Here is a 22,381-nt window from a genome sequence, read left to right as displayed (position 1 = left end):
CACTCTGTGAGTTAGTTCCAGTCAGGTAACCTTGCTCTGAGAAATCACTTGGAGATCATTCCAGGATTAAATACCAGGTTTATTGAAGGAAGAGAAGGAAGGGCCTTGGAGGGAAGAGCAAACTCCCAGACCAACTCAAGGGCCTGTTGGAGCAAGGGAAGAAGGAGAAAGGTGACTCCTGGTCCACCTCCCAGGGCCTGTTGGAGCAAGGGGAAGGGGGAAGGGTGAGCAGTGAAGGAGGGGAAAGTGGAGGCTCCCAGTCATTCACATGGGCCCATAGGAATCATCTGCCTGTGTGTTTGCAGGCAGCATCTCCATACTTTGCCAAACACACATTTCAGTTCGGATGAGTTTACCTATCAACACATTCAGCAGGTCATTTATATCTCCCTGCTTTTCCCCCATGAGGCCAGTCAACATACCAGGTTAGGTTCATCAACATTTCTTCTGGGAATGAGCAAATTCCATTTTCATTTCCTATGGGAGGGGCTGGGTCAGGTTAATCTGCATGCAGTTCATTTGCATGCATCAAAAGTCCAGGCGGGCAGTCCAGCTGCAGCCATGTTCTGACAGTTCCCTTCTTGGTAAAATTGGGTTACTGATAGTGACCACCTTACAGTGTTGTTCGGAGGGATAACTGGACGGATACAAGGAAAGCAGCCAGATTGCACTGGCTGCAGTAAATTCCATGCCTGCATCTGTTCCTATAGTGGCTGTGACTAGTGTGACAAGCTATGCCCTACTAGGAAGTCCCAGGGCCTAATAAAGGGCTGGGGACCATATCACTCTCAATTATTGTTGAATGACTAAATGAATATACAAACGAACTAATGAATTGCAGTTCCCCCACCCCCCATAATCTGTGACCCAACTCCCTTCTCTGGAACTTGACTCAGCTCCACACTGGATCCAAGAGAGAAGCAGCCAGGCTTATCCTGGAACATGGCCTGAGCACAGTCTCCTTTCTAGGGTATTGGGTTTTAGTTGGGCAGCTGGATCTATGGCCCCATGTTGCCCTCTGCTGGTGTCTCTAAGACATGGCTAGCAAACTCAGACTCACATAGGGGGCCAGGTGAGTGAGTGCAGCCCCATGAGCCCCTTGTGTGAAACTTTAGATACTGCCACTTTCTTCCTCTCCCCTTTCCTACAACCACTTAGAATGCCTTCCCTCAATGCTCCTACCCTGTAGGGCCAGATACAGGCACACGCTTTCACTGGATGGCCAGAAAGCCCTGGTACTAGTGAATTTCTCTGCTCCATGTCTGTGTCTTTCTCATTTCCCACCTTCACTGTGAGCTCTTCAGAGCAGGACCCATGTGCCACCTTGACCCTACTTTTTGTCTACCCATCCCAGATTTCGGTGTCTAGCTAGATGTGTTTACATCTTTCTGAGCTACCTCTGTGAACTTTTGAGGTGTCTCTGTGAAGTCAATGAGAACCAAATCCTAGGTTTTCCCCAACCCCATCCCTCAGCATCAGCAGGGAGAGACTCTGCACTTTTCTCTGAACCTGGATCTTTTGGCGAACATTACTAAGTGTTTCCTTGTGATCTTTGTGGTGACCCCACATTCTCTCAAAAGTGCAGAGGAGTTCAGGCTGAGAACCTGTGACCAAGGACACTGAGAGGCTGCCCTGGGACCTGTGAGGACACAAGAAACTGCCCAGTGAGAGATGGTGGGGATCTCCAGCAGGTCTCAAATGGAAGTGACATTGTCCCACCAGCTGTCAGTGTTTGTATCTCAGTCCTCGGGCTTCTTGGAAATCCAGTGGACAGAAGCCCAAGGACTCTTGCAGAGGTCCCAGAGGTACCTTCACTTGGCTCACTGATGAAGCTCAGGGGACCCCTTGGTTGGATTCTCTCAGGTCCTGCAGAGCAGTGCCCTCTTAAGCCAAGAATGGCAATCACTAGTACACATGTTGCCCACCTCCTTTCCCATGTCAGTGGCAGACATAGCTAATCAATAATACTCTACTCAGCTTGGATGAGACCCTGGAAGCCATTTTAACCCTGCAGCTATTACCAAGGGATCTGAGAAGTTGTGTGGAAACAACTCATTGTCCAGCCTGCCTAGCACTTCTGCCAAGTTCAGCTTTCTGTTCACATAGGAAACTATGACACTGGCAATCCCAAAAGTGTTCAGATTCCATACAGAAAGTTGCAGGTGTCACCCTTTTCCCCAGCAAGAACATCCTCTAGAAATATACCCTGACCCCTTGAGCTGACTCTTTCTCGTGCTCTGTGTTATTCTCTAGGTGATCCTTTCCTCTAACACTGATCAGGTCTGGGTTCCCAGCACTCCAAAGGCAGGGATCAGAAAGGGTCGTGTGCATTTTGGATGCACTATGTGAAAAGGATCTGAGGCATCCAGAGACCTAAGCACCCACTGGGTCTGAGATGGAGGATGAATGGGTGAATGCATCAGAGATGGCTTAACACCACAAATTCAATGCCCATGCTTTTATTTTTTCTATTTTTAATAATGAAAGTAAAATATATTTCCCTTGATTATAGATTTAACTCTAGTCCATAAATTTTTGGATACTTATTGCTATTTAATTTGAGTTTCTTTAATGACTACTAAGACCATGCACTCTTTATGTTTTATCACTATTGACCATTAGTGTTTCTTATTTTATGAATTTTCTCATTCTTACATATTTCTCCTCTCATTTCTACTTAAATATTGATCACTTTTATTGATTTATTTGTTATGCATTTTTAAATAGATCAGCATTTTTATTTTACTCTCATGTTGTTTTACTTTTTCAAAGAAAATACAAGTTTTTTGTGTAATCACATGTAACATTTTGTTTCTTGCTTTCTTCCCTGATATCATTATTAGGTAGCTCTTCTCCTATCTAAGACTACATAAATTACTACTTATAATTTCTTCTGATTTTATATTTTATATATAACTAAAAGAATCTCATTTTATTTTTCCTCTAAATGTTTAACCATTTAACAGAGAATTATTAATTGAATGATTCATTATTTTCTTATAAGTTTGGTAATCTATTTTTTAATTTAATCTTTATTGTATTTTTTTTCATTACCATTTAGTGCCCTTATACCCTCCTCCCGCAAGTATGGTTCTTGCTGGGGTTAATCTGTTTTTGTCAAGCATATATGATGTATATGTGTATACATATTGGGCCTATTCTTTGGTAACTTTTATATTGTTCCATCTATTCCTGTGTCAATAACACACTATTTCAAGTATGTTAGTTTTCTAAAACTTTTTAACATAAGATGACCGAGTGCATTCTCATTATGGTATTTAAAGTGATTTTTCAGACTGTTCTAGGATGTTTATTCTTTCAAAAGACCTCCTGATGAGGTCTTCCTAGCCCCATTATGTTTTAGCACTGTGTCTCTGGAGACTTCACATCCCTCTCATCCGCTTCCTATCCTCTCAGGTCCTCTGTAGCCATGGTCAGGTATCCTGAGCTTGTGTAAATTCATTACTGGTTGTACCCTCCCCTTCCTGCCCTGATCCAGCTTTGTGGTCACAAAATGTATTTGCTCGGCCTGAAATTGCCATCTGACCTTTTGGCCCTAGGCTGGCCCCAGCTACTTACATATGAAATGAAGTAATCAGGGAATTAATATAAGTGCAGAATGGCTAGGAGTGGGGTCAAAGTGCTATTTCCTCAGATCAAAGGGCCTACAAACATCTTGAAAACTTTTTTTAGCCCTACAGACAGGCATACAAATAGGAATTAAAGATTTCATTCACTCAACTCTCATTTATTCACTCTGTCTACTTACTAAACAAATATGAAAAGTGCCATTTTGCTCACATAGGGAGGGCCCTCATGAGTTTCTTTGTGACTTTCTTTGTGAGCTACTTTGATTCAGGTGGTCTGAGAGATACCATATTGCTTAAGTAAGTGGAAGTCAAATAGGTTAATATTCTAAATTTATCCAGTAAAGATGGGCTCTATATGCTGAAGTAATAACTCCCAAATCTCACTCAAGGTCCAGGTAGATCCATCCAAGTGATCTTCAAGGACAGTGTTCTCCATGCATTTACTCAGGTTTCCAGGCTGCTGAGTTATACAATAACATTATAACCACCAATGCTCATGACTGCAGTAGAAAAGAGGGCACTTCAGAACTGTCCATTGGCCCTTATCTGCTTCCACCCAGAAACAACACCCATCACAGGCCATCCTTCATAGGCTGTCTTACTGAAATAGTGACCAAAAAAAAAAAAAAAAAAAAGTAAAATCTACCACAGGATACCTGCTGTTAGCCTAACAGAGGCCTAATAGTCACAATTTGATAAGGGGTGTCTTGGTCTCTGAGAAGCTTGGTGATTGCACCAAAAGATGGCTCTCCTCTACTTTCTTGGCTAAAAGATTCGACAATCATTTACTCACTTCAAATCTACTTGTTGAGCACCTCAACTGTGTACAGGAATGCAAGTCAAGTTTATCCCTAATGTTAGGGATGTGTAGGGCTATAACATCTATGAGAGTATGATCAGCTGCCTGGATAAATATATGACTTATAAATTAATATTGTCCCCTAATAAATACCTGGCATCTTAGATCTAGTATATAAATCATAAGTAACGTAAAAACATCAAGCATACCATTGAACCTGAATTAAGGATATCCAGAAGATAAGAGTGATTGAGGATGCCCTAAACTTAAGCAATTCCATTGTCACTGTTTTATATCAAGGAAATTCAGAACAAAGATAGGGTCCTAGAAAAGCAAACATGAGAGTGTTTCCATAATCACTTAATTATGGGATGTGGGCTAGTTTAGTGGCAGGAGGGTTGAGAAACAGGAGATGACCTGAGAATATACTATTAAACTAAACAGAGGCTTCCTTATGAAACTGCTGTGGTTGTCGCCATCCACACAAGGAAGGACCCCAGTTTGTTCCCTCATGTCACCTGGCATTGTGAGGGGTAATAACATCTCTTGAGATAAGTCCTGTCTTCACTTGGCATCTAGGCTGCTAAACCAGAGACCACGGCACTATGGTTGGGATGGGTCCATCGTGTTTAAGATCTGTGTTGACCTCTGCCCATGAATGTGAATGCAGGAAATGCCTCTGAAATCAGAAATGGGTTAAGACCTTAAATTTTTTTAAATATTTGCCTTAGTTGTCTGCTTTAGTTGGGTTGTGTCTATACAGTCCAAATGACCCTCATTTCTTGCTGAGGTGGATCTAAAGCCTCCTTCTAGAACTTGGAGTCTCAACACTCTTGGCCTTCAGCACCACAGATTTTTTTTTTCCTACTGGGTCACACAGTTCTGCCATTCATTCCTACACTCTTGTCAAGAAATAGGTTTGGCTTAAGTCCTGGAGTGGATAGTGGTCACCTTTAGAGGGTCTATACAGGCCAGCATGATCTACCTGGGTCCCAGTGGCCAAATTGTCCTTGTAGTCAACCCTACAGTTTTAGTATATTGGACCAGAGGTGGGCGTCTGAAACAGGGAGATTCATTTCCACAGGAATTTTGACTTGATATCAAGCAACAGTTTCTGTGGTGACAGAAGATTCCCTATGCTTGGACAGTCAAGACACCAAAGCAGAAGGTGGTGTGAAAGGAGGAAAAGAGGTGAGATGTGAGGAGAGAGGAAAACGCAGGGAGACGCACAGCATTGCTTGTGCAATTCAGTCATTGAGTCATTTCAGAACTCTTAATTCTTAGAATAAACTTTTTGGTTTAAACCATATCCAGTTTTTTTGTTTGTTTGCAATGAAAAAAGGCCTTTCTAAGCTCCCTGGCTGATTGTGTCCAGGTGTGGCCCCTGTACTGAAGATTATTTGCTCACTGTTGCATAACTGACATATTTCAGAAGCTGCCAGGAACTGGGGACTTTTTTCAATAACAGTAAAAGATCTTAGCAGAGAGCCTGTGCTGTGTGCTATTGGGAGGTGTGGCTTTTCGTTTTCAGATATGCTGTCCTACATATGAGGTGTGGGTGCAGGAGTGCTGTGAAGAGGGGAGGGGTTTGGGGGTCCCATTCAGGAAGAGCCAAAGAGGACAATTTTCCCAGTCCCGGGAGCAAAAGAAAGTGTTTGGTTTCCTATCTGGTGAGGGAAAATTTGTTACCCCCTCCTATGAGCCTGTGGTTCAGCCAGGTATCTTTCCAATTACGTAAGCACAAGTGTCATTAAAATCAACTAATATACAGAGGCCTTTGGCCTAAATATTTGAAGGCCAAGAGTATAAGGTTTGGAGTCAGATGACATTTCACATGACCAAGCTGCTGCACTGATACCACCTGTGACCCCATGCAAGTCCCCCCCACTCTCTGTGTTTGGTTTCCATATCTGTACAATAAGGATGAGGATCTGCCTAGGTTGCTTCTGAGGCAAAGTAGGAAAAGAACCTCCTGGAACTGTCAGGCATGAGGAGGGCTGGGGTGAATGTGAGCATGGCTAGATGCCGTTTGTGCCTGAGATTTCAGATGGAATTGGGATTGTGCGGGTAGTATCCCCTCCCATGAGCCAGGAGGCAGTCATTTTGACACATAGAGAAGGAGGTCCTAAGTGAGCAAGGATGACGAGGACTCTATTGGGTTAAAGGCCACATGGTCTGACCAGGGAGCAAATGATCTGCCATGTCTACCCACTGTGTGTGCGGCTTCCATGACTCAGGCCTTGAATTAAAATGTAGCCACTCAAACCTCCCAGCCCTGGGGCTTCAGCTTGCATTGGCTAGAGGAGTCTGGGCCTCAGGAAGAGGTCCTAGCAAGGATACACATCTAGGTGCCATCAGTGGAAGAAACCTGAGCCATTGGACAGAATGAGTTCATCCTTGGGGTGAAGTTAGGAGAGAAGAGAACGGGGAGTTAGGGCTTGAGCACGTCACCATAACGTGATCAAGAAGAGGAGCAGGGACTAGCAAAAGAGGACAATAAGAACAGCCAAAAGGATAAAAACAAGCAAGGGTGGTATCTCAGAAGCCAAGAGGAGGAAGAGTGACAGAGGAGAAGCTGACCAACTGAGTCACATGTGACTAATATTTCAAGGACACAGAGGGCTGAGGGGGAGCCATTGGATTTTGCAACAGGGAGGTCTTTGAGACCTAATTTTATCCCTTGGGACTGGGAAAGCAGGCTGCCCCTTCCTCCTCTGACAGGTTGGTCAGCGTGTGATGCCAGTTTCATATTTTATTCTGAGAGAGCTGTTCCATAGGAGCCCAACCTCTGGCCTCATCCAATGGGGTGGAGAAGCTGTGGCCAGCAGAGGTGTCAGCTTATTACTGGAAAGTTGGCAGCACACAGGTCTTGTCACTGACTTGCTGGCCAGGCCCCTAGGCCACAAGTGTCCCTCCTACCCCTGGTGGCCTAGAACTCGCAGATCACGAGGCGCTTCTCTCCACATAATTTGTCATTCCACTTGCCATTGTCGAAGATTTCCACACAGTCCTCTTCCCCACCACCGTCGTTGTTGGGCTCCCCCGGGGCCCAGTTTGAATACACCAGGGGCTCCCCTGTGGGGTAGGTGAACTTGCCCTCCGTCTGGGCATCAGTCATGCTCAGGAACGCAGAGGCCTTGTTCTGAGCTGCAACCAGCTGTTGTAAGGCCTCATTCTCAGCTTCAGAGCGTGGAGAGGGCAACTCCCCACCGGCCTGTCTGCATATCTGCTGTGCATCCTGAAAAGACTTTTCAAAGCCTCCTGTCTTGAAGATCTTCTCTCCAACACCTCGGCCATTGGGGAAGAGCTCCACTAACAGAAGAAGACAGTCAGGTTGGGGTTCTGGCAGCAGCAAATCAAAGCTCAGGGGACCTTTGTGCTCCAATCGCAACCCCAGGCCTCCCATACAGGGTATCAGGGCACCAGATAGTACAAAAGTGAGAAACTTGGTTCTGGAGCATCCCCAGCTTTACAATGTACAGTAGTCCCTCTCTATACTGTATTGCGATTCACTTATCACAGCCTCACTGTATCGTGGGATTTTTAAAAATATTATATTTAGTTATTTATCGCAGATTTTTCACTATATTGCAGGATTTTGCGGTACTGTATACATATGTTGTTAAAGTTACGTAGGTTTAAGAGTGTAGAAAAAATGTAAGGTTCCTACTTCGCGGAGGGGTCTAGAATGTAATATCCACGATAAGTGAGGGAATACTGTACTCTATGCAGTGATCCTGGCATCTTTAATTACAGGTGAGAACACTGGACTCGGAGAGATTAAGAGGCTTAACTTCACGTAACCAGCAAACATAGAGTTGGGAATTAAACCTTATTTGATCTGACACTGAAGCTTAAGCATGCTCTTTCTATTTCATCCCACATTGCATGCCAGAATCGGTTTTCCAATTACTGGGTAGAACTGGACCAACTTTGGCCATTGAAATGGCACCCTGCAGCCTGGGGCAGTCTCTGAGGGTATGGGAAACATTGCAGGTGCTCACTCTGATCTCACTCTGAACCCACATAACAGCAGGACACATGCCATTTTCAGAGGGGGTCTGAGCTCTGCCTGGGGTGTGGGAAAGGAGAAGAAAGGCAGGGCTTCCTGAGTGCAGCGATGTGCTAATCTCAGCACTGTGTGCAGCCCAACGCTGGTCTCTTAGTGTGCGTGTGGGTGCTGCCAGAGTGCTGGGTGAGGGGTCAAAGGCATCTGAGAGGTGTGTGTGTGAGTGGGGGACAGGGAGAGAGTCAGTGCTGGAGAGGGCCCTGTCTGGAGATCAGAAGGCCAGGTACTCAGCCCCACCTTGGCAATGACTCCATTTTTTTCCAGGGTTTCCAATTTCTCATCTCTAAAGTCGAAGTATATTTTATAAAAGCATCACCTGTGTGACATTTAACTATCTGTTTTTATTCTATCTCATTTTTCATCCCTTGGAATTCTGGATTTGCAGGAGCTTCAGGGTTCCTGAGAGAACTGTACTAGGACCTGAAGGAGCTGGTCAGTACCCAGGCTGCACCCTGACGCACTGCCCTTATCCTGTGAGTACCTTCCACAAGGACTCAGGGGATACATTCTCCACTGGAAAATATGGCACCCAGAGCAGCCTTACACAAGGTCGGCACCACTGGGCTGGGCAGCAACATCTTGGGGAGTTCCCACACCTAGCTCCACAGAGGTAAGATATGCATCCTGTGTGGTTGGGTGTCCCCATATGTCACAGGAACCAGTACAGGGTCAGCAGGAGTGAAGGTTCATTGAACACTGGACTCAGGACATTGATGTGGCTCGGGTCACAGGTGGCTGTGATGTTGGGGCATTCTGGAGCCTGGTAGCCTTGACCATGTTTCTGCCAGCTCACTGAACTGGTGATACGGGCCACATTCTGTGAGTTGTCCCTTGCATCTACTTCCAGCTCCAAGAACGCGCGGCTGCATGGCTCTGTCAACCCTTTATCTGTAGCCCCACTCTCTGCCCCAGTCCCAGCTCCAGCTCATCACCCCAATTCACTATAATCTGAGACCCACACCTGCCTCAGGCCCACCCAACTCCAAACCAAAACACAGACCCAGTCTGGGGTCTATTCCCAGTGTATGGCTCAGGTTCAGGTCCAGGGGCAGGAACTCACCTTTCCTATACTGATGGAAGGCACCCTGAAGGCGTTGTAGCTGTCCCTGTAATGCCTCCACCTGCCGCCTCAGAGTGGTGATGTCTGAAGGAGAGAGACATAGAGTGAAGACTAGTCCAGCACAGCCAGGGCTCAGCTCAGAGTCCAGGCCTCAGGGGAAGGGTGCCCAGTTGCAGACATTATTGGGGGTGGGGTAAGAAGCTGGGACTGGCCCCCACAAAGCCCACATCTACTGACACTATTGGTCCTGCTGCTCAGGGCATTTTCTGTGCTGCTGTTCTGAACAAACTGGCCCCTGAGCAGGTCCTTGCACCTTGCTGACACTGATCCAGATGACAATGTCACTCCAAATTCTGAGAATCTAATAGCATGTCCTTTGAGAGGTGGGGTATGGGGACAGGATTGCACATTCCTCAAGAATTTCCCTTCCCTTGGATTACTTGATGTTCAAAGCTACCCGATGGATCAGGAAAGGGAGCTGTGCTTGTCCCAATGATTAGATGGAAAAACCACTCAGGCTTGCCAGCCACCAAGTAATAGAGTCTAAAATCAGGGCTTGATCTCCCTGCCTTCCAACCTGTCAGCCTAGTCTGCTTTTCACCCACCCCTGTAATGGGCTGACCACTGAATGGAGTGGCTGTCCTGAGCTGAAGAGAGCCATCCTCCCTCCCCACCCTAGTGGGGCTTCCCAGAGCTAGGGGAGGCTACCTTACCTGGAAGCCCACTCTCTCCTTTTGCTCCTCTGTCCCCAGGAGCACCTCTGTCCCCCTTCAGTCCTGGGGGGCCCCTGGCACCTGGATGTCCCTGTGGGCCAATGGCTCCTGCAGGCCCTGAGATCAGAGAAGAGTTGGGTGAGCTCTGTACACACTTCCCAGCATTTTCACCCTCCCAGTATATGGACTGTGCTACTGCCCAGCAATACACCCTCCTCACATAGTCTGTTCCGAACGCAGCCACGCCCCCTCTCTGTATGTGCACCATCCCCATCACCCAGCAACCAGCCCTCCCTGTATTCGGACTACCCCTGCTGCTCACACTGCACTCTCCCAGGTACAGAGAGCTCCTCATGCCCAGTGATGGTCCCTCCTGGCATGCCGACTCTCCCCACTGCCCAGTAATGCCAGCCCTATCCTGCTAGGGGTGATATTGGAGGACTGCGCACAGGCAGCTTCAGGTGGACAACGGAGATTGAAGGCCTGTCCGAGCTCCTTCCATCACTCACCTGCTTCCCCCACATTTCCAGGGGCTCCATGCTCACCAGGGGCACCTTTATCTCCTTTAAGACCTGGGGGGCCTCTTGTGCCCACAGAGCCCTGCATGCCTGGGGCACCCACTTCTCCTGAGGAAAGAATAAATAGGGACAAATGCTGCTGAGAGTGTGTGTAGCATCTATCATTTCCTCAGTGGTGGAGATCTCACCCAAAGCTCCACAGTGACAGAGAACTGGGGGTGGGGGCTGTGCTCTTCACTGCCTGGCTCCTCCGTGGAAGCTAACAGGAAAGTACATCAAGTAGGGAAGGGGCCACAACAAGGCCGACCCAGTGCTGATGATCTGGGCTTCTTCTGGCACTCTGAGCATGCTTTAGTCACATCATGGACTGCCACTGTCCTTCCTCCCTTTTCCCTTCCAGACTGGTTACATACCAACCACCTACCTTTGAGCCCAGCCTCTCCTTTGGGGCCTGGTTTGCCTTGAGGTCCTATGTTTCCCTGCATTCCCAAGGCACCCTGTCTTCCAGGTGGACCAGGCATACCTGGAGGTCCTGGAGGTCCTGGGGAAAAGGACCAGTCCAGTCAGTGCACTAAACCTTCTTGGAAGTGGGACTTTATGAAAAACTGAAAGCAATAATGAAAACAGAGAAGCAGCACCATCTTACAGATGAAGTCTAACAGTAGTTGCAGCCTTCCCTGAAATAACCCAGAGCCATCTTCAGAACAACCTTCTTCCTGGGATGGGATATGTGCATGCGTACCAACATAGCCTAGTGGCAGAGCACCACTAACAGACATGGCATTCCATACACAACTTCTCACCGGGTGGTCCAGAGTCTCCTTTTAGTCCAGGTTCTCCATCAGAGCCATTGTCCCCTTTGGGCCCAATTGGGCCAACTGGGCCAGGCATCCCCATTTGCCCTACAGCTCCAGGTAAACCTATAGCAGCAGAAGAAATGGGCATAAAGTTGGCCGTAGGCCTAGGAGGAGCCAGTACCATCAAGTTCAGGCCCCTGGCATTCCTTCAAGGTTCTACAGGGTGTAGACATTCCACTTCCATACTCCTTGGTCCAGTGGTGATCCAGAAAATGGGTATCCACATCCCCATTTTACAGGCGATAAAATTGGCTTGCCAGAGTTAGAGGTGGAGTCAGGCCAAGACCTAACTTTTCATGCAGTGAGCCTTCCCTTGCCTCAAGGCTACAGTATTTACAGCAGGCAATCTGTCAGCATTTACTTCATCATGGACTCCTTGCTTTCCCCTTCCTAGAACCAAACTTTATATCAGAAATGACACCTGATACTACTCATCAGGGAAATGCAAACCAAACCCATGAGATATCACCTCACACCTGTTAGAATGGCTATTATAAAATAAACGAAAGACTGGCTCATTCCACTTAGCATAATATTTTCTGGTTCAATCCATGCTGTTGCAAAAGGTAGGAGTTCCTTCTATCTTTCTACTATGTAATATTCCATTGTGTAAATATACCACTCATTTACTGATGGGCACTTAGGCTGTTTCCAGCCCTGGGCTATTGTAAATAACGCTGCTGTGAACACAGGTGCTTAAGTTCTTTTGAATTGGTGATTCAGGATTCTTAGGGTATATTCCCAGCAGTGGAATTGCTGGGTCAAAAGGCAGTTCCATTTTTAATTTTTTAAAGAAATTCCATACTATTTTCCACAGTGGATGTACCAGTCTGCATTCCCACCAGCAATGCACTACAGTTCCCTTTTCTCCACATCTTGGCCAGCATTTGTTGTTTGTTGATTTATTAATGATGGCCATTCTGACAGGTGTGAGGTCAGAATGGCCATCTCATCATGGTTTTAATTTGCATCTCTCAGATGGCTAGTCAGTGAAATATTTCACCTATATGATCTCACCTATAAGAGGAACAAAATAAACTAATAAGCATAACAGAACCACATGGAAACATGGAACGGACTGACAATGACCAGAGGGAAGGGTGGAGGGGGATAATGGTGGAACAAAGAGGAAGGAACTAGTCATAGAACATGTATAAATGACCTACGGGCATGGACAACAGTGTGGGGATTGATTGTGGGAGTAGGGAGTGAGCCAGGAAGAAGAGGGCAAAGGGGGAAAAATTGGAACAACTATAATATAATAACAATAAAAAAATGTTTTAATGTTTCTCACCAAAAAAAGGGAGAGTTAATATGTGAAGTGATGGATGTGTTAATTAACTCAATGGTGAGAATCCTTTCATAATGTATTTATATGCAAAATCATCACATTGTACACTTTAAATTTTTTACAATTTTATTTGTCAATTATATTTAAATTTTAAATTAAATAAAATTTTAGCCTCCTCCAAAAATATAAATTAAATAAAATAGACAAAAGATAATAAAGGTTGGTGAGGATGTGGAGAAATAGGAACATTTGTGCACTGTAGGTGGGATTGTAAATTAGTACAGACACTATGAAGTGCAGTATGCAGTTTCCTCAAAAACTTAAAAATAGGACATTTGGGAATTTATCCAAAGGGAAGAAACACTCATTCAAAAATTTTCTGTACCCTCATGTTCACTACAGCATTATTTATGGTAGCCAAGTAATGGAAACAAACTAGGTATCCACAATGGGTGAATGACTAAAGACAATGTGATACACACACACACACACACACACACACATACACACACACTGGAATATTATTCAGCCACAAAAAGAAAAAATCCTGCTAATTGTGACAACATAAATGGGCCCCAAGGGATTATGGTAACTGACATAAGTCAAGCAAAGAAAGACAAATACAGTATAATGTTACTTATATATGGATCCTAAAAGTCAAAACAAAAAAAAAAGCCTGAACTCATAAATACAAAGGTCAGCTTTTTGGTCATTGCAAGAAGAGGGAGCTGGATGGCAGGCAAAATGGGTGAAGGTGAAGAAAAGGTACAAACATCCAGTTTTGAGATAAATAAGTCCTTAGGGAGGTAATTTACAGAATGGTAACTATACTTAATAGTATGATATCATATATTAAAAAGTTGCCAAGAGAATACCTCTTAAAAGTTCTCACCACAAGAAAAAATATAACTACATGTAGTAATGGATGATCACTTCACAATATATATTTACAAATATTGAATCATTATGTTGTACACGCAAAATGAATACAATGTTATATGTCAATTACACATCAGTTTAAAAAATAGGAAAAGCTATGTAACATCTCTTGAACCCTTAGAAAACAGACCAAATTATTATCGAATGCATAATTAAGAAATAAGTGTATGTTGTAATAACGATGTTCAATATGATTCTGTTTAATACACATGTACAGACACTGTAGGGTGTGTGCATATGTAATACATTTTGGAAAACTACAGGAAAGGCTTATACAAAAGTGTTGTTTTATCTAAGTGGCAAAATTAAGTTAATTTTAATTTTCTTCTTTATGTTTATCTTTAGCAACCATATATTATATTTCTATTGGACAAATAACCAAATATTTAAAAAGGACTTGTTACCTCAAGAAAGGCTGCTTAAGCCTGAAATTATGTAAGATTTACCCCAAAAGACTAAATGGAGCATTGGATATAAATATTTAAGAATTTTATATTCAGTTCTATGAGTTTGGTGATTCTTTTTTATTGAGATGAAATTTATATGTAAAGTTAACCTCTTTAAAGTCTACAGTTCAGTGATTGGGGGAGGGGTGTATAAGGAGACTAAAAGATAATGTAAAAAATACAATAAAGCTCAAAAAGATAAAAAAGAAATAAAAATAAAGCATACATTTCAGTGGCATTTAGCATCTTCACAGTGTCATGCAACTACTGCCTCTGCTTAGTTCTAAAACATTTAATCTCCCCAAAAGAAAACCTCATACCTATTAAGCAGTCACTCCTTATCCCTCTCTCCCCCACACCAGCCCCGGGCTATCATTATTTTGCTTTCTGTCTCTATTACCTATTCTGAATATTTCATAGCAATGAAAACATACAATATATGGCCTTTTTTGTCTGACTTTGTTAACTGGGAGTGACTTCTTAAGGTTTATTCACATTGCAACATGTCCCAGTACTCCATTCCTTTGTATGGCTCAGCAATACACCTTTGTATGGATAGAACACATTTTGTTTATCCATTCAGTAGTTGATGGATATTGGTTTGTTTCCATCTTTTGGCTGTGAGTACAGCTGCTATAAACATTCATGTGCAAAAAACAGATATCAGGAGGGAAGGGGCTGTGGTGTGGGGAAGGTAAAAGAGAGTACAAGAGAGACAAATGGTGATGGAAGGAGAGTTGACTTGGGGATGGGAACACACAATACAATATACATATGATGTATAATAAAATTGTACACCTGAAATGTATATAATATTATTAACCAATGTCACCCTAATTAATTCATTTTTTAAAAAATGAATAAGACTGATGTTGTAACACTGTACAAACATTTAAAACAAAAGAAATAACACCCGACATGTGGTGCCAATAGTTTCATTCACTTATTTGTCCAGTTTCTCCTTGTTCCATTTATTGGTTCACTAAGAAACCATCTATGGAACATAACTTCATGTCTAGCACTGGAAAAGATGCAAATGTTAGTACCAGGTCCTGTTCTGCAAGGGATTTGTAGCACAATGTTAAACTGGAAGGCACAGGAAATGAGTGTGAAAGACAATGTGTGAGATGCTCCTTGTCCCATCACAGCAGCCCTACCCCAGCACACATATGTATCCTCGGAGCTCTTTTACTGAAGGACAAAATGCAACTTCAAGGGTTGGGAGGATTCAGAGAGACTTGTAGAGGAGAGGTGACATTTCAGACTTGGAAACCCTGCTTCAAGGCAGGAGGAATCAGGCCTGCCTGGGGCAAGAATGTGCTGGTGGTGAGGTACTGGTTCCTTTAAGGGACTGTGTGCTGGGCATAGTATCCTGCTTTCGGTTAGAGTCCTCAGTAGAAATGAAATGGAACATAGAGGGTTCCAAGATGGGACCCACATTTCATATTCAACAGCACACTATGCATGGGTAGAGATGCCCTGTCCCCAGGCTGAGCCTCTCTTGGGCTCCACTCTGGCCAATGCGGCAGCAGGTAGATGAACCAAGGGTGAAACCAATCCATAGAAGAGCACGTTCAAGGTTGCTATCCTTGGCACACAAGCATGGAGGCCATGAGAGCACTGAGGGGAAGAAGAGACACCTTCATCAGCCAGCACTCATGCCTCCTGAAACATTAATTTTGCACCCTGGTATCCAAAAGAGACTGATCCTTGTTCCCTAATGCCACCTGAAGTGAAGCTTCATAGACCAGAAATTTAGCTACTCTTAACTGTACCAAAATTCTTGCTGTCCTTGCATTTCAAAGGTGTACTTCTACTACATACTATCCTAAATGCATGGAAATAGTAGAGAAAGAGAAAGACAACAACTCAGATCCCTTCTTCATGGAGCTTAAATTCAACTACATAGAAAGAGATAATAAAAATTAAATGTACAGGACTCCGGCCATAATGGAGGCATAGACACACCATGTCTCCCTCTACAACTACAAAGGAATACAACTACCTCAAAGCTGGAGATAACTAAAAGTTCCAGAAAATTGAGCTGCATGAAAGTCCAGCAAACAAAGATATAGGGAAGAAATACTCATCCCGACAGGTAGGAAGGATTGAGCCAGGGCAGAGAGACACGGTGTTGATGTGGTGACAGTGGCTGTGGCCAGTCGGCAAAAAGCACAGTCACAAATTTTAAAAAGTAGGGAGGGACACCTGCGGAGTGCTCCCAGCATCACCCCAGACCATACAGCCCATTGTTCCAGCGCCAGGGAAAATAAAGCCTTATTGTTTCCAGGGGTTGAGGTGGATGAAGAATCTGCCAGTCTCTCAGAAGAACCCATTTGTTTAGAGGGCCCCCACAGTCCTAGAAAATCTGGAGATCAACCCGCTCTGGCAGCCACATTGAAGGCAACAGCTAGAGAGGTGCCAGTCCCATATGAGAAATGGGAAAAGTACCTGAAAAAGAGAAGTGTTGAGCAAGCAGCATTGTTCCCTCTCAGACACCTTCCCAACATAAAGTGCCACAATGTGGTAAAACTAGTCGCCCCATATTGACAAATACCTAAGACTCTGCCCCTTACAATGTAAGAGGTGTGACAGCTCTACCTAAGACAAAGAGGCAAACATAGGAGCCTGTTAAGTTGATGAGACAGAGAAGTAAGACCCAAAAGAGGGAACAGATCAAGGTTCCAGTGGGACAATTAAGTGATGAGAAGACAGCTAACCTAACAAAGATAACCAACCTAATAGACACAGAGTTCAAAACACTGGTGGTAAAGATGCTCACAAACTTGACAGACATGCTTGAGTACAGCAAATGCATAAGGGAAGAAGTGAAGGCTATGCTAAGTGAAATGAAGGAAAATCCGCATGAAACCAATGGGTAAGGGAAGGAAACCAGGGTTCAGATCAATGATCTGGAATGTAAGGAAGAAATAAGCAGTCAACCAGTACAGAATGAAGAAACAAGAATTTAAAAAAATGAGGAAAGGCTTAGGAACCTCAGGGACAACTTGAAACATGCAACATCCAAATCATAAGGGTGCCAGAAGAAGAGGAAGAGCAAGAAATTGAAACGTTATATGAAAAACTAATGAAAAAATTTTTCCCAAATTTGGCAAAGGAAATAGACATACAAATTCAGGAAGTGAAAGTCCCAAAGAAGCCAGACCCAAAGGTGACCACACCAAGACCCAGCATCATTAAAATGCCAACGTTTAAAGATAAAAAAAGGATTTTAAGAACATCAAGAAAAAAGAAGAGAGTTACTTACAAAGTGGTTCCTATAAGACTATCAGCTGATTTCTCAAAAGAAACTTTGCAGGCAAGAAGGGACTGGCAAGAAGTATTTGAAGTGATGAAAATTAAGGACCTACAACCAAGGTTACTCAATACAGCAAAGCTATCATTTAGAATGGAAAGGCAGAGAAAGTGCTTCCCAGACAAGGTAAAGCAAAAAGAGTTCATCATCACCAAGCCATTATTATATGAAATGTTAAAGGGATTTATTTAAGAGAAAGAAGATAAAAACTATGAACATTAAAATGACAACAGACTCACTACTATCAACCACAGAACCTAAAAACAAACAAACAAAAACAACAACAACAATAAAAACAGAGCAGACAAACAACCAGAATAGGAACAGAATCATAGGTATAGGGATCATTTAGAGCGTTATCAGCTGGGAGGGAGAAGGGAGAGAAATGGAGAAATGGAACAAGGATTAAGAAGCATAATTGGTAGTTACAATATAGACATGGGGAAATTAAGAATAATTTAGGAACAGAGAAGCCAAAGAATTATATGCATGACCCATGGACGTGAACTAAGTAGAGAGGGGGGATATCTTGAGAGAAGGGGAGTACTAGGCAGAGGGGAGCAAAGGGAAAAGAAATTAGGACAACTATAACAGCATAATCAATAAAATATACTTTAAAAAATAAATATTAAAAAAAGATTAAAAAATTAAATGTACAATATGAAGTCTATTGGATCAGAGTAATTGCCACAGAGGAAATAAAGCATAGAGAGTGTTGTCAGGGGTGTCTTCTAGGTGGGGTGCTCAGAGGAGCATTCTCTGACCTTGTGCTCTGTGAGTGAAACTGTGAAGGTGGTGAGGAGTGTGCCTATGGGAAGAGCAGTGACAGGACCCCAGGGAGGCAGGGGGCCAAATGTGCTGACAGACCAGTGAGGATCCAGAGTGGTGGAAGCCCAGTGAGTGAGGGGACGAGGAGATGAGATCAGACAAATAAACAAGGACAGAGGGACTGTGTGGGCTGTTGGGAAGTATGTGGGCTTCTCCTAGGAAGGTGAATGCCCTTGGGGGCAGTCTCACTGAATCCTTCTGGGCAACAATCTTCACGCTGAGAACTAAGGGAATTGTCCCTGTAAATACAGCTCCCAAAGCAGGGTGCAGGTCTTAATGGCCCTCCATGATACGTCTGGGCTTCACCACAGAAACCTCACCTCCATGCTCCACCTCTGCTCAGGGGTCTCTCATCTCAGGCCCATCTTGTCCTTTACAGCAGCTTTGTGGGACCACATGCATCGGAACCTTCAGGGCAGGTGTCACAGGTCCCACCCAGAGCTACTTGAGTCAGGGTTCTGAGGCTACTAGAGCTCTCTAAATATAAATTCTCAGACTGATAAGGGTTAAGTGACTAAAGTGCCTGGAATTAAGGAGCCAGTGTGGAGCCTGGTCCTCCAGTCCAACTACGCACTGTCCTCTCTCCAAGCACCAACTCCAGGCCAGCCTTGGGATGTGCTTGAGACACCTGATAAGAAAAGGTTGTCTCAGCTATACTCCATGCCGCAGGTTAGAGGGCCACCAAGTAAAGAGCCACAGAACCTCACCCCCCTACCCCATCCCCCAAACAGTAGAGTATAATTAGATATTTAGCACCCTGCACAGGCCTATTTAAACACAATGAACAATTGCTAAGTGCTGCATCATGGTTCTAGGGCTCCCCAAATACCAATCATTTACCCTCTATTTGGACTGAAAGAAATAGAAGATACTAAGGGAGAAATCAGGGCACCTGGGTGATGGGGGGAGGCACCTGGTGGCTCAGGACAGCCAGTCATTTGGCAGCTGGTAAAGTGGACTGACTTAGGTGGACTGACTGTCTAGGGAACTTCTTCTTTCCAAGGAGTTGGCTGTCCATTTCCATGGCTTTCACAGAAGAATATCTAGGGTTGCTGAATTGGTTATAATTCCAATGCCCACCCCAGCCACCAGGACAAGCTCATGGTACCAGCTCTACCTGGATCCCCCTTCTCGCCCCGGGGGCCCTCTCTCCCATCTCGTCCATCACGACCAGGCAGACCATCCTCCACAGGGCTACACATGACCAGGGTGCAGGCACTGGGGACTGTTCTCTGGGAATAGGTCTTCATTTCTGTTCCCAGTGACCTCGAAGGCTGTGTGAGCAGGATCAGCATGGAGAGAAGGAGGAGAGGCATGGCCTAGACAGATGGACAGGAAGAGAAAGGACATGCTCTTGGTTCTAGAACACGGATGAGTGCTTGGCCCAGCCACTGGAGGTCAGGAGAGGCACTTCTCCTACCTCCTCTCCCCTTCCATGGGATCAGGAGCAGCAGGACTCCGAAAGCAGTATAGGACAACGTGGGCACACAGCCTGGCCTGGGAGGGCATGGGTTCCTAGCTGGAAATCGGACATGGGTTCAAAGCAGCATCTACCTCCTCTCAGATGCCCCATTGTGCCCCTTCTAGTGACTCCCCTTTCTCACTGCCATCAACAGTGACAGTGGCTAGGATGTAGAACTCCTCACTGAGGCCATATGTCCCATCAGGAAGTAGCACCAAGTGCCTTGGACAGGACATTTTCCCTCTTTGAACCTCCTTCTCCCTGTCTGTATCAAGGTGGTTGGCTTAGCTCCCAAAAGGCAAACCCATTTCCTGTCACTTGTGGCCTTGGATGGACTAGCATTGGAGGTCTGCAGTTCAGGTCTGTAAAGAAGCCAAAGTCCAGAGCCACTTAGTGACATCTGTCCTGAGCATGATGGGTACATGGCTGCATGTTCACCAGGTGATTGGGCCATTCCTGGACTAGACCCTGTCTCCATGAAGAAAGTTTCAGAGGGAACACAGGTGAAAATTCTCAGAGATAGTATATTAGCAGCTAGAGAGCTCTGGGGACACCTGGAGTCCTGCCTAGTCTATCTGATATAATTTGTAGGAGGGGCCTCAGGGAGACAGGGACATGTAAGAAATGCTCAGTCAGCAACAGGGTAGTTTTAGGGGCAGGAAAGAACAGAGTGTAGTTGCCATGTGAGAGGGTCTTGGGAGCTAAGTGAAATCTGGTGGGTGCAGTACCTGCTCACTCCCAATGTTCAGCTTCTTTCCTCTCCAAGAGAAACTGTGAAGTATGAGCATGGAAAGAGTTCACAGGAGTTTCAGGGGCTGGGAACAAAGCCTGAGAGTCCTTTGCATAGATAAAAAGGGTCACCAGACAGCTTGAAGTGGTGGCAGGAGAGGGGATCCCTACTCAGAGAAGTGTTTTCTTCTGCAGTTGCTGGTGATTCTGGGCTATGAAGGACCCTATTTTGCATGAGGCCTTTTTCATTTTGAATTCACCACTTCCTTGGTCATCTGGGGAGTCTCTAGAAATACCCAGGCAAGCTCAGAGTCCAGAAGCAGCTGGCTTATTGCATTTGCTGTGGCAGAGGCTCAGCTGTGAGCCCCAGAGAACCCAGACCAGAGCAAGGGCACTGTCGCCTGGTCTGCAGCTGCCTCAGTTCTGGGGCCCTGCACCCAGGTCTGGGGAAGAATGAAAAGCATTAGGCATTCTGCCCAACAGCTCACAATGGCACAGAAGGTACCACTGCCCATTGTAGCAGAAAGTGGTCTTAGAGGGTGATAACTCATGGAATTTTAGACCTAGGACTTACATGAGGCCTCTTAGCTAGGACTATAGAGGGAATAGGCAGAGACACAGGCCCTTTGTCCCATATAGTGTTCAGTTTATGCCAAGATTTCAGACTAAAATTTTATTTAAATAATTTACTCCTCTAAAAAACTGGTTGGAAATCAGTGACCTAGTCCAGTACATCATATATGTCTTTAGTAAAGATTTGAGGTGAAGAGAGAAACATGCTTATCCATGTCCCACAGGCTGTTGGTAGCAGGACAGGCTTAGAACCCAGGCCTGTGAATTCCTGGTCTGTTTCTCCTTCACCACCCTTCTCTGCTGAAGAAATCATGGATGGAGAGGAGCCAAGACAGAAGGTGGATTTGCATTTTCCAACTGAGGCTTCCATACAATGGTATGTGGGGTCTCACTGGGTGTCACATCCCACTCAACCATCCTCCCCCACTCAGAAAGAAATCCCCCACTGAGCAAAGGAAGTAGAGTGAGGGGCAGAAGATCATTCCTTTTTCCCCTACTCTGTCCTCCTCATGCCCACACCCACACCTCCTAGACCAGAACAGCTACTGCCTTTCTTAACACAGTAAAAAAAGACCAACTTTTATGGACAGGGGAATATTCACTAGGCGTGGGAAAAACAACACGAGAGGGAAAAACAGGGACACTCACCACTGCTTTCTCTAGGACTTCAGGATCTCCAAGCAAACTAGCCTTTCCTTGGCAGGCACTGGCTATTTATGCTGCCCTGCAACCTGAGCTGTACAGCCCTAGTCTTTGAGAACTCTTTAAGAAGGTGGTTTTCTTCCTTGTTGACTCACTCACCCTCACTCCCACATGGGTTCTGGAAACCTGCCACCGATACTCCCAACATAACACACATATCACCTTACAGTTTACGAAGCACCCTCAATCCATGATCTTATCTGCACCGCACTGCAGTTCTATGAGTTAAGTTCCATCCTTGGTGTCTGAATTTTACAGATATCCAGGAATACGAGGTCCAGAGAAGACCAGCTAGTTGCACAATGAGCCACAGCAATTGCAAAAGCAACCTGCATCTGCAGATTTAGAGCCAGGACCTTCTATGCCAACTTCTCTTCATCCTTCACCTCAACCTTATTATCCAGATAATGGGGAAGAGCTGGGAGCTCTTGGCATTGCTGGGAAGGGATGAGGCAGATGAGGGGTTGCAGAGGCAGCAGCAGCCTGTAA

General features: G+C 45.0%; 1 protein-coding gene across 5 annotated transcripts; it reads right to left on the bottom strand.

Moving 5' to 3' along the window:
• Positions 1-29: 29 nt before the first annotated feature.
• SFTPD (surfactant protein D) lies at positions 30-21,920 on the bottom strand. Of its 5 annotated transcripts, none has more exons than XM_090278302.1 (10): positions 21,839-21,920; positions 20,617-20,725; positions 19,544-19,745; positions 11,553-11,669; positions 11,174-11,290; positions 10,741-10,857; positions 10,232-10,348; positions 9,519-9,602; positions 292-356; positions 30-197 (listed from the first exon to the last, which is right to left on the bottom strand). In XM_090278302.1, exons 2-10 carry the CDS (start codon positions 20,674-20,676, stop codon positions 45-47), a joined length of 1,032 nt encoding a protein of 343 aa, XP_090134428.1. In that variant the 5' UTR covers positions 20,677-20,725; positions 21,839-21,920; the 3' UTR covers positions 30-44. The 5 variants fall into 5 exon arrangements, with proteins under 5 accessions (XP_090134428.1, XP_090134429.1, XP_090134425.1 ...); XM_090278303.1 differs by having other exon boundaries at positions 30-143; positions 21,839-21,919; XM_090278299.1 differs by lacking the exons at positions 30-197; positions 292-356 and adding an exon at positions 7,124-7,701 and having other exon boundaries at positions 21,839-21,916.
• Between the last annotated feature and the right edge of the window lie 461 nt (positions 21,921-22,381).

This window comes from Furipterus horrens, unplaced genomic scaffold (genome assembly GCF_987537825.1).
Source record: "Furipterus horrens unplaced genomic scaffold, mFurHor1.1.pri manual_scaffold_5, whole genome shotgun sequence".
Lineage (NCBI taxonomy): Eukaryota > Metazoa > Chordata > Mammalia > Chiroptera > Furipteridae > Furipterus > Furipterus horrens.
This window is presented reverse-complemented; position numbering and strand designations above follow the sequence as displayed.

Coding starts and splice junctions, on each gene's coding strand:
- SFTPD (XM_090278299.1), bottom strand. CDS start 20,676: ATGCTCATACTTCACAGTTTCTCTTGGAGAGGAAAGAAGCTGAACATT. Junction 19,746..20,616: donor TGAACATTGGGAGTGAGCAG/GTACTGCACCCA, acceptor CCATCTGTCTAG/GCCATGCCTCTCCTCCTTCT. Junction 11,670..19,543: donor GGGCGAGAAGGGGGATCCAG/GTAGAGCTGGTA, acceptor CTGCTGCTATAG/GTTTACCTGGAGCTGTAGGG.